Below are 12,326 nucleotides of genomic sequence, written 5' to 3' on the forward strand. Positions count from 1 at the left end.
AGCATTCCTGGCCTGTAAATACGCATTGAAATGCAGGTGGTTGTAAGGAAACTCCCTGCTAGGGCCCTCTCCTGTTTCCTTCTTGTAAAATGCACACTTTGTTCTTAAAAACTTGGCAGGCCTTTTTGTCTTTTTTTCCCTCTCTACAGGATTTCTTTTTACTTTGTTCTTGCTAGGTGGGGAAATTAACTCTTTAAATACAATTCTGTCCTTTATGGGATTCAAGGCACATGTTGCGTAAAATAGATCGTAGTCTTGGAATGTGTCCTGCAGTGCAATGTAATCATGCAAATATATAAATAAGTGAAATACTGTTTGTTTATATGTATACATTTGTGACAAATGTCTTTTTATTTGAGCCATGCATTGACGCAGAAATAGCAAAACACGTATGTGATCGCAACAATCCTCAAGGCTTTATGTGTGGCCCTTCTGTTGTCCGCTCAGGCTTTTCCTGTCCCTCAGTGCACCGTTAGTGTAGGAAAGGTGACGTTTAACTATAGCGAATCGGAGAGGGCGAGCAGCAGTTAAGACAGGATGTTAGCGTGAGTGTGTGTGTTACTGTATGAAAGTGTGCATGTGAGTGTGTGCTGTATGCGTATGATAGTATCAGCATATGGTGTTAGTGTGTCAGGGTGAGCCTGGGGGTAATGGTGCAAGGAAATACTGCCTGTTTTGCCAGAAATACAGGACATTCAGAAACGGAATACGCCAACCCACAAGAAAAAAAATAAACAAAGTGAAAAGAAAAACCACAGGGTAGCAATTTCCATTGTCCCATACCCGGTAATTTGATGAAAATGATGGCATATGCCCAATACACTGCCATGTTTTGATCCAAAGCCCATCTAAGTATGGCCTCCAGGAAGTCACATGAGTTCAGTGTGAGTGGCTGTTGCCCCTTCCATTATTTTGGTTGTTTGTAAGTGCAGAACGCCTAAGACTTGTTCCACTGGTCTACCACCCTTTCGGTAAACATTCCGTACGTTACACCCGAGACTCTGACTCCCTGGTTTTAGATTATGGCTTCTTGTGCTAAAATGTCTCATCCTTTGAAATAAATTTCCCTCCTATACCCTAGGTGAGGTCTAACCAGAGATCTGTCGCTGAATAATTGCTACTCTTTACAGTTTTTATAGTAAAATAAGGATTAAGTGAGTGATATAGAATTTCTATATATACAAACGTATTGTTGTCTATACAAAACCGGTTATTACTGCTTTAGTGACTGAGAGTACAGAGGATCTTAATTTGAACCACAAGTATATTCAAAATGCATGAATTTTTATGCTTCGTGGTATATACCGTACTATTCCATGCTTGTAAATACGTGCATATGATCTGTTCTAATAAATACGGGGATTAGGAAAAGCCTCATAATCCTGATACAGTATATTATTATAAATTCCAATGTAATTGATCTCATACAGTTTCTAAAACCACAGAGACCTCAATTTACAACTTGCCTCTGTGTCCACCTTCTACTTTGCTGAGCACAGGGATATGATGTCATAGCCCGTGGACACCATGCGTGGCATGGAATGGAGTCTCAGTCCTCCGTAACGTATATTGCTGATCTACCCAACCGGCCCATGAAGCAGGGGCACACCAGACTACTGCTCAACCGAGCGTTCTGCCCCCGTTATGTGGCAGTGGGGCTACAGCCCCTGGAACTGCTTACCTAGCCTGCCTATGTTAGAATAGGCCCCTGGTGTCGGTGCTGCGGGCATATTTGTTGATGCTTTGTAAGCGTGTTCTTTTTAACCCTTCGTTATCTGAGTTTAATTATGCTTTTATACTTTTAGGTTTTTCCCTGTTGGTTGAAACCGGTCCTACAAGTCGGAAATGTCTGCCAGGCATTTTGAGAGTCCGCCGCCTTACCGTCCAGATGAATAGTACGTATTGTCCTAATTAAGCACTTTTTTTTTTGTTTTGTTTCTTTAACCTCAAACATTTAATCAGGTTAGGGCATATTGCAGTTTTTAATGAGAAATTGCAACTGAGCAAGTTTTTATTAGACATATTCATAGTGCCTTTTGTGTTTCGGATATTGCCAGGCATTTTAAAGTGTGTGTATGCAATATATATTCTATTCACACACTTAATTGAGGGTGGATAGCTGCTTTAAATGTTCCCTATTCGCATGAGTCATTAGAAATTAACATCTAAATGATATATACACGAACACACACAAATATTTGCAAGACATTTCAAATGAACAAAGTTCTGATTTCTTCATTTCCGGTAACCTTTTATTTTAGCTGTCCTCTACCATTTATCTTTGTCTTTCAATTTTCCTTTTATCTCCCTTGTTTTTCTTTATCGATTACCGCTTCTCTTTTCTCCCCTTCTCATTATCATTGGTCAGTTAGTAGAAATTTGGGAGAGGTGTAATTCGAGAAGATTCAAACCAAATACCATTCCATAAAAACTTTCTACGCCGGTGTAAGCCTCCTACCTTGGTATGGTATAATTGTATACTTCTGAGCTCAAACGGCCCTCCTAAATTGGATTTTCTTAGCCTTTTGTCTCCCTGAATCTTGTTGAACTATGTATAAATAAATGATGACATTGGAGTTCTTAACTCATGCATTATTGTTCTCCGTAATTGAGCTGAACATTGTTGTCGCTGCCTGCCAGTTTGACAATGAGCTGCACATTCTGTTGACAGATTGGTTAGTAAAGTTAGATTAGGTTATTTTTCATCGTATAGCCATGTTGAACCTGTTAAAACGAGTAGAGGAAATCAAGGTAAATATTCTGTAGCTGCCCATAAATTGGCATAAGAAACTTTTTTTTATTTGGTTCCGTGTGTGTATATGCATCGGTTGTTGCTTGGGACAATTGGTATTCAGTTCCCAGGTCTAAATATATCTCTGGTAATGGAATCATTTTCCACATTGGTAACTTGATCTGGAAATGAGACCAGTATGATGCATTGTGATGCTTTTCAAGTTCTAGCACCGTATTTGTAAAACTCTTTTTGGTAAGTCTGTATAAAGTACCTCCTGTAATATAATCTTAAAGTATGCCATTTGTGTGTTGCCTTTCTATTTTTCCAAAAATACTTTAATACATTTTTGTAATGTTGGATTTCAATCTAGTTTTGTGTGTTTTTTTAGTATGTAATGGTTGATTTTATTTATTTTTACATTTTCTTCAGTAAACCGTCCACATATGCCCCAAGCATAATGCCTAGTAAGGATATGTATGGTGGACAGATGGGAGAGCCAGCTTACTCCTACTATCCAGAAGATGAAATTCAACACTTCTACAAGTGGACGTCCCCTCCTGGCATCATAAAGATTATGTCAATTCTTATTGTAGTCATGTGTGTTGGCATCTTTGCTTGTGTGGCTTCTACTCTACCCTGGGATTTGGATATCACTGGCCAGTCCATGGGTTATGGGTTTGGAGGATCTTCTGGTTATTCTGGAGGATACACTGGCTATGGTTTTGGAGGATCACAGATGGGATTGGGCTTTGCATATGGAGGAAACTACACAGATCCAAGAACTGCCAAAGGATTCATCCTCGCCATGGCTGCGTTTTGTTTTATTACTGCAATGGTGATCTTTGTGATGACTGTAACGAGGACCCAAAGCTCCACCACCAGAAAATTCTATCTGATCGTCATCGTGGTATCTGCTATTCTGGGAGCTTTAGTCTTTATTGCCTCCATTGTCTATACTATTGGAGTAAACCCTGTGGCCCAGGCTTCTGGATCTACATTTTATACCCAAATAGTTTCTATTTGTAACCAGTTTTATTCACCAGTAACATCCGGTGTCTTTGTAAATCAATATCTCTACCATTACTGTGTGGTGGAGCCACAAGAGGTAAGTGTTGCTTTTCATTCATGATGGAATATTGACATGAGACTTGGCTGTGTTTTGTACTAGTTGGTGACAGGTGGCTAAGATGTGCATAGTGTTTAAATCGCCATGGGTTCCCTCTATGCACGGTGAGAAGTCACCAAGTTCATTGGGCGTAGGTTGGCAGGAGTAGTAGTTTAGGACAAGTATTTTACTTCCATGAACACGGTGACAAAACATTTGAGGGACTAGACTGTTCGCTTATAACTTTTTAATCTTTTTATCTGATTTCATTTTGAGACTGGAGTACAGTAATTTACACAGAGCCAGTTGTAGGATATCCTAATTCATATACATGGGACCTGCTTGAGCATCTCATTATCCACTCTTCAGTCAGGTCACAAATCAACCCTATAATCAGCCTGAGATTAAATAGTTGTGTTTACTACATCATTTGCTGTATTAGTTCATGTTTACCTTCTTTCCATAACAGGCCATTGCGATTGTTCTGGGCTTCCTGATTGTTGTGGCATTTGCAATTATTATTTTCTTTGCTGTGAAAATCCGTAGAAAGATAAACAGATGTGGAAAGATGAACATCCTGTGGAGGAAAGACACCATTGCAGAAACAGGAGATCCTCAGGTTGAAGAATGGGTAAGGGAGAGCCATAATGATATTGGCAAAGCCCATGTATGACTTGCTATCAAACGCTGCAGATAAGATGTTTGTTTCCTGTATTTACTAATGGATAAGCAATGTATGCAATATTCATCTTTTAGCAAACTCAGGGCTGAATCCTGTGGGGCGGGCTGTTGTGAAGATGACAAATACAATGGTATCACCATGTTGAATTAGACTTTATAGTGCCATACCTCCTTAATATCCCAGTATCTTCCCCTGATATTGCTCTGTTCTTAGAGATCCCATTATTTGCTGGGCAATAGTGTAGCAGAGGGTTCTACAGCTCTATAAGCAGGGGTAGGCTGCTCCAGGTGGGGGGGGGCTGGGGTTGTCAACCTGAGAGCTCCAGAAAACTACCACTGAGTAAGGGGGTGAGGGAATTAGAAGGTAGTATGTATGAATGTGTGTAAGGGGGGGGCAAGTTGCCAATGCGCCTATAAGTACATATAAATCTTAGGGAATGTAGTTATGTTAACGGGTTTTTTTTGTTCAGTCTAAACACAATGGTTCAGTAACAAGCTATACACTGCTAGATGCATAAAAAACTTTTGTAAAAGTTTTTTGCCTGTCCCTGGTTACACTCCCTAATTTCCACAATTTACTAGACTATGAGATATGTGTTTACAACATTGATGTACTCTAGATTAGTAAATATAAATCCTAAATACATGGTAAATTATGTGTTATGCATTTGTAACTCTTACGGGATGTTGTAACTATTTAACATAAGCCTTATCTAATTTATTAAGTTAAAAATACCCTAACGTGTTTCCTCTTAAAAACCTTTTATTAACGAGCCTGTGAATGTTATGTAAAAAAAAAAATCCAAATTCCAGTTCTGAGCTTTCCTGATACAATCTGTCTTTGTTTCTAGTGATATGTAGGGTGTTTATGTAGAGGAGAGTCTCTTCTACCCTGAGTTTCAGGGTGGGGATTGTAGTTTCATTACATAACCAACCTGTTTACTCTGGATTCAAAGCCGGAAGGACGCATGATGTCTGCTATGGAAGATATACTGGGAGTGCTTGAACCTGCTTTATCTCTTAAACCTTAAACTAGTGTCATGCTTACACACCTAGAACAGGAATTAAATAAAAATTGTGAAATAATCAAAATCAGGGCTATAATTAAGAAAAAAAAAGAGACAAACACCAAATTACCAAATACACCTCCCCAGAATGTAAAAAAGGCAAAAAAAAGCAATGGGGTAAATAGCCATTCATTGGTTCTATATAATAGCCTTTCAGGGAGATCCATCCATATGGACCATTTATACAGAATGACGCTTTATTTAACATTGGGTAAGCTCCCTCCTCTTATGAATCTACGGAGGGAGAATTGGGGAAAATTTTTATGCAGTTTGGCTTGGTGTTCTCTATATGACTCCACGCTTAAACTTTATTAGTGTTCATATTTGGTTTATTATACTGCTGAAAATTCTGAGCCTAGAAGGTCTCAATGTGTTTTTAGAGTTTGAGCATCAATTGTATATCAACTGTCTGCTGTGCAACTTAGCCTTTAGCTTGTGTTTGACTGTCATTCCCTAGCGCACATTTAGAACTTGTCCGTGGAATTGCCCCAATTGTGTCTGATTAAATATAGACCAACAAGGGATGCTGTTGAAGCCTACTCTCAAATATATTTTGTTTTTCTATGAAGAACAAAGAGTCCTGTGTCCTAGCTTATACAGCATGAAGAAAAGTGTATCGCCGTCTGTTACCTTTTCCAACAATCCTCTATCTCGTTCTGTTCTTTCTGCAAGGTAGAAAAACTAGTTATATGGCTCGGCCAACTGCCATTACAAAGAAAATAAAAATAACACAATTATGTGAAAGGTTTACACAGACAGGTTTCCAATAAACCCCTTTGAACTAAACCGGTTCTTGGTTTCTGTCATCTGTCAAAAGCAGCCATTGGTGCTACCGCTATACTATGTACACTGGGAAACACTATATACTTTTTAACGTGCATTACTTTTACAAATAGGTGAAGAATGTGCCAGTTAACCCTGAATCGGTACCTGCAATGTCAGAGTACAACGAAAAAGTCAATGGATCGGCTCTTGAATACAGAAGTGTGAATGCCCTTCCGTCCTACTTGGAACCCAACCACGACGTACACTAGTAAGTACGACAATAATCACCAAAAACTAACAAACTACCAAAAATGGTAGAGATACGTGCACTGTACATATATAAACACCAAAACCTAATGTAAGGGAAAAAAAGGTATATACAAAGTAAATCTTTTAGACAATATGATTTAAATACATATAAAAAAATATACAATAAAAAAAGCATCTCGGCACCAAGACACATATAGGAAGGTACATATGAACAAGGGCACAGGACTACAGGAACTAGGATGGAAATACGCATGTATATAAAGGCACAAATAAGAAACACAAGGATGACCACTGCAATAAAGTAAAAAGGAACAAATGAAATAACATACAGCAATGGTACATCAGTGCTCAAAAGTAAATAACCAAACCTAGAAACAAGGCCCTAACAAAAAAGCCTGGTGATAAATGGTGCCAAGTCCAAACGTACCTACCCCAAGGTACGTTTCGCTGCAGTGAGCTCATTGGCGGAGTCACAGGAAGTGACGTCACATCACGTGACTCCGTTTTGTTCCTGGGCAGAGCAAGATAGGAGGCACTGTAATGGAGCAGCGAGAAGGCAGCCTTGCGGGACTGCGCGGGATTACCGGGACCCGCAGGTACAGTGCCTGACCGCCCGCAAGTTTTTTTGGCGGGACCCGCCTCCCAATGCAGTCCTCTAGGACAATGCTTCCTCTGTTTCATTCTGCCTCTGTAAAGTGTGACCTCTGCTGTGTGACTTGATGTATTGTTTCTGCAGTGACTCGAAGCCATTTTGTAAAACGGATCTATAAAACAAAGCCCATAGAACGGGCAAATATATAACTTTATTTCAGTTGCCACAGCTGATCCTTCAGACTATGTGTCATGTTTTTTTATAGAAACTGTAGAGCTCAACACATAGCTGCGTTTCAAATGGGTGTAGCATTTTACCAATGTTTACAAGGGTTATCATTCTATGTCGTGCTCCCCTTTCTCCAATACATTTTGTGGGTTTTGTAAATGAACCTTTTGTTCTTCGTACTAAGCATTAATTTACAATTCTATTAGACATGTTCTGGTATGAACACGTAAGCAAAACGTGTCTATATTTTGATGATGAGGGCCCAGCTTTAAAAAGTGCCCAGATTAGAACATTGGCCCTCATTCCCATCTCTTGATATTTCCAAGGTCCTATTTCTGGGTGGTGAAAAGGCAGCAGCTACTTATTGGTTAATTTTCCTTCTAGAATATTAAGATGCCCGAGGGGATCAAGAGAATAGAGTAAGGTTTACTCCACCATATTCCAGCAAAATAAAATATATTTTGTATTGTATCTGTAGGTAATAATCTTAGAATATTTTTGAATTGGATCATTCAGAAGCAATAATTTACTCCACAAAACCCTTCCTATTTCTTGTTTAAAGTGGCCCACCCCTCTTACTAGTCTGGAAGAATTCTGTTTTTACATTTTTGTTATAGCTACGTCATATTCTGCAGTGCTGTGTGTTGGTTAAAAATAAAGAACGTTGCTAGATACATGTATTGAAGGTATGGAGGGAGACTTCTGCAGCAGGAGTGAGGGTAGATAAAGTGAAGGTGTTAATGGTTTAGTCGATGGGCTTCTCTATATGGTTGGAGACAAAGGGAGAGCCAGAGCAAAACATTCCAAACAATAGTCTTGTATAGGAGCATTAGCGGTAGAAATGAAAGCTGAGGACAGGCGCAGATCATCAGATGAGTGGAGGGAATGAGACGGTGTGTATTTAGAGATAAGGTGGTGTATGTGGGGGAACCACTATGACGATTTAGCTATTAAATTGTATCCATGCAGCTAGTGAATAGACTGACACAGAGGTGATGGGTAAGGAAGATATGGCAGCGGCATTCAGGAGTTACAGTAAATTAGATTATAATGAATTTATGAAAAAGAGATCAAGAATGGGTAGTGAATAAGGAAGATGGTGGTCCAGAAGGTTCAGCAAAGAGTAGCATCCCTTGGGTTTACCAACATAGAAAGAGGTGTTGCCCCTCTACAGATCAAACAAACCACTATACAACGCTCTATACAAAAATCCTGGAAACCCCATAATCAGTATAGATAATCCTGGGAAAGTCCAAAACACGGTTGTTGTGGTTACTTGATTTATGTTTTCAGAAATATACAGTTGCAAGAATGCTGTCCATATAACCATTGTGTATCATTTTTTTTTTTCATTAGCGTACAAGAGGTCTACCCTGTGAAAAATGACACCGGCATGTCCCCATATGTTTACAGCAGTGGCTCAGAGTCCGCCAGCAAGAAGGCACCACCGAAGAAGCAGTTGGAGAGAGCCAGGAGATACCCCAACGATCACTATGATACAGATTATAATACTGGGGGCGAGTCATGTGAGGAATTGGAGGATGATGATTGGGACAGGTAGTAATCTATAAATCTTTTTTCATAGATTATATTAATTCACACTGATGTATAATTTTTACATGATATAAACCACATACTTTGGGCTGACCAGTCTGGCTGGAGGGCAAGATGTTGGGGGCAGTGAATATGTTAAAAGCTAATTAGATACCGCTTAGGGCTGTCATCCTGAAAAGTGAGGTTTTCTCCTCCTTAATCCTCTTTATGGGACCTGTAAAGAAAATTCATTAACATTGTTCCACTTAGCAATGCTACCGTGTGTGTGTTGGTTTATTTAGTTTTTGTGTCTGTTTAATGGTTTTAGTCTACAAATAAAAATCTATCTAGCTGTGTGTGTGTGTGTGTGTGTGTGTGTGTGTGTTTCTAAATGGAATTTAGTATAATTGGCTTACTTTTGTTTCAGAACATGGTTGTTTTTTTTCTGTGCGCTTTTGTGGTTTGTGTAACCAGCCATTGTTGTAATTATGTTTCATAAATGTTTTTATTATGTAGCGAGTACCCTCCCATCAGATCAGACCACGAGAGACAGCAATACAAGCGAGACTTTGATGCTGGACGTCAGGAATATAAAAGGTTACAGGAAGAACTAGATGATGTTACAAAGTCCCTGTCTGAGCTGGACAAAGAACTTGATGAACTTCCAGAAGACAGTCAAGAATACAAGGTCTGTATCTTCCTGAATTGCTACACAAAATGCACAAATGACCCCTTTGTTCAGCCTCAAAAATATTTAATAACATTTAATGAAAGGTTACAAAAAATGTTGATTATGCAGCTATGGTTATGGCAGGGCCAAGTGATAAAAGCCTAGCTCCTTTCTTATCCCCGATATTCAGTTGGTCTTCCTGGAAGCCCAGTTATTTCAGGTTAAATAAGTAACTCTTATTATCTTGCCTCCCATGGCGGGGGGGCTGCCTTCAAGTGGCAGGTGAGGCTGAAAGTGTTGTTGTTTTCTTTAGATTGTAAGATGCGATCAGCTAGAAACTGCATCAGATCAGAAACATTTAAGGGGCTTTATTCCCTAAACTCCCAGCAATAACTTTCCTCAACATAACAATTGGATTATACACAGGATGTCTGTTTTCTTTGTTACACAGCATATTATTGCTTTGGGTTTGTACACCAGGAAGCATGATTGAGCAGGGGAATTCTTCAGGCAGTCTCTGAAACAATCCTTTGCACTGTAGTATAACTTGCCAGCAGATTATACGATATCTTAATGTTAGGAAGGTAAACTTATTGTGTTCAATGGATTATCATCCATTCCTAGAGACTCGATGTATAATAAAATGCTGCTTGTATTTTAAGTAACTGGGGAGGTCTTTTTTTATTTTTCCCAATTTCCAGAAAGCTGCTGCTGAATATAATCGTCTTAAGGAAATTAAATCGGTAAGCGTGGTTTTGTTTTTTTTCCCCTTTTCAATCTTTACCAGATATCAATACTGTTTTTTTTATTTGACACTTTAATTTTAGTACCAGTGTGTTTAAATAAACATTTTTTTTTGTAAAATATATTTAAAATTAGATTTAAAGGTAAAAAAAGAAACAACTTAGTTATGCTACAAGCTTGGCAAAGTTCTCCACAAGGCAATCTAGGAATGTTACCTTTTTGTTCTGCTTTTAGTTGTTGCTGTGGGAAGGACCTTTTGAGTTTAACTTTCCCTGGAATATGATCCATAATCTAAAATACATAAACTGTTTGGCACTGGGCATGGCTGTAAAAGTGGGGCTTCGGAATCGCCTACCTCCCAAATTCCTTGTTTTTTGTGGGACAGTCTTGAATTTTGAGCACAGCTGTCCCAGTTTTGCAGGCAATGGGGATCATGGCTGGTAAAGGAGAACTTCTAACCTCCCCTGACAGTCCCAAGAAGCTCTAAAATAATTTCAGCTCCCGTATGGCCACAATATTCAGAGGTTTAGCTCCGTTAGATTGCATTTCGTAAAAGGTGGGCAAGTGTATGCACGTCTGGCTCTGGCCACTCTGACTTTTGCCATACACCCCAGTACAATTGTCCCAGTTTGGAAACCTAAAATATTGGGAGCATGGAATCACAACTAATATAAAGAAAAGAATATATATATATATATATATATATATATATATATATATATATATATATATTTGTAAGAAAACAACTGTGCACACAGCTAACGAAACAGACCTGGGTGTGTGTACCGGCCGAGGAAGAGTTGTATAAGGTAGACTCATAATACAATAAGTGGGAACACAGGAAATTATCAATCTCTGGCACAAGATCAGTAAGACCTGCCAGGAAAACACAATGTCCTCCAAAAATAGTGACCATTAATTAAGGTGTAGGCAAAAAATAAATAAGCACTACTCCCTCTTATTAAAATTGGATGCTAGCTCACCTGTCTATTAAGTAGGCAGAACTGAATGATGTTGAGCTCCATTGAAACCAGTTATTTTAGGGGCTTGTAGAAAACGGAACCATTTTTGATGTTGCACTTTAATCTATGAGGCAGAAACCTACCAATCTTAAAACAATGGGACTGTTTAGAGAAGAATCGCTGGTGCAAAGCAGAATAACTCAGGCAGTGACTCGGAGTAATTATTTTTGAATTACATGGAACTGCTATGCAATTAGATGTTCTATAACATTTTACAAAGAACAAGTGGTGGATGTCTTGGGAAGACCCTGCCCATGAACGTGCATCTCTTTAGCAATTTCCGATCACGTTCTTTAGACAGAACTGTGCTGGAAGTTGCTAAAAATGTCACAAAGCAGGGTTTGGAATTACAATTGGGTTGACAAGCAGCAAATACTCTAAAATATGTTTTTTATTCCACAGTCAACTGATTTCAAGAACAAGAAGGAACACTGCAAACAGCTGAGGAACAAACTGAACCACATTAAGAGGATGGTCAGCGACTACGACCGTAATAAATAGGGACTTCGGCTCGCTTTCATCATCTTGCCAATACCAAGGAACTGAATTCTTTCAATCTCAAACAAAAATCATGAAAGGGACATTTTTGGCAGCTTTTCACAGGGTGACAGGGCAGCAAATATAATTCACTATAGTTGGGCATATGTAAAAATCCATTTTATATCTGCTAAACAGTCTCATTATCCAAATATATAGTAGGAGATGTATGTTTTATATGCAAAAGTAGTGATGTTTTAATGTTGTGACTTTAATAGTCTTTTTAAATCTTATGAAATTGCTTCTGTGGCTAGTGATATGTTTATAGACAGGTGTCTGAAAAGCAGCACTACATCTTAAAGAAATTGGTGCCCTGCCCAAAATCAGACCTCAAAAAAGGCTGCATGTCTATTCATGATGATCTACAAAAAGATGAAA

The 12,326-nt window shown here is 38.8% G+C and overlaps 1 protein-coding gene across 1 annotated transcript; it reads left to right on the forward strand.

Annotated features, from left to right (window-relative positions):
- The first annotated feature begins 1,809 nt into the window (after window positions 1-1,809).
- On the forward strand, window positions 1,810-12,326 carry OCLN (occludin). The gene is made up of 8 exons (XM_053475388.1): window positions 1,810-1,895; window positions 3,164-3,839; window positions 4,309-4,470; window positions 6,484-6,620; window positions 8,799-8,999; window positions 9,492-9,663; window positions 10,347-10,388; window positions 11,814-12,326. Exons 1-8 carry the CDS (start codon window positions 1,846-1,848, stop codon window positions 11,910-11,912), a joined length of 1,539 nt encoding a protein of 512 aa, XP_053331363.1. The 5' UTR covers window positions 1,810-1,845; the 3' UTR covers window positions 11,913-12,326.

This window comes from Spea bombifrons, chromosome 1 (assembly GCF_027358695.1).
Source record: "Spea bombifrons isolate aSpeBom1 chromosome 1, aSpeBom1.2.pri, whole genome shotgun sequence".
Classification (NCBI taxonomy): Eukaryota; Metazoa; Chordata; class Amphibia; order Anura; family Pelobatidae; genus Spea; species Spea bombifrons.

What these genes read in the sequence shown, in the direction of transcription:
- OCLN (XM_053475388.1), top strand. Translation starts at nt 1,846, where the DNA reads ATGTCTGCCAGGCATTTTGAGAGTCCGCCGCCTTACCGTCCAGATGAA. An exon ending in CCCAACCACGACGTACACTA is followed by an intron (nt 6,621 to 8,798) that starts GTAAGTACGACA and finishes TTTTTTCATTAG; the next exon opens with CGTACAAGAGGTCTACCCTG. An exon ending in GAGGATGATGATTGGGACAG is followed by an intron (nt 9,000 to 9,491) that starts GTAGTAATCTAT and finishes TTTATTATGTAG; the next exon opens with CGAGTACCCTCCCATCAGAT.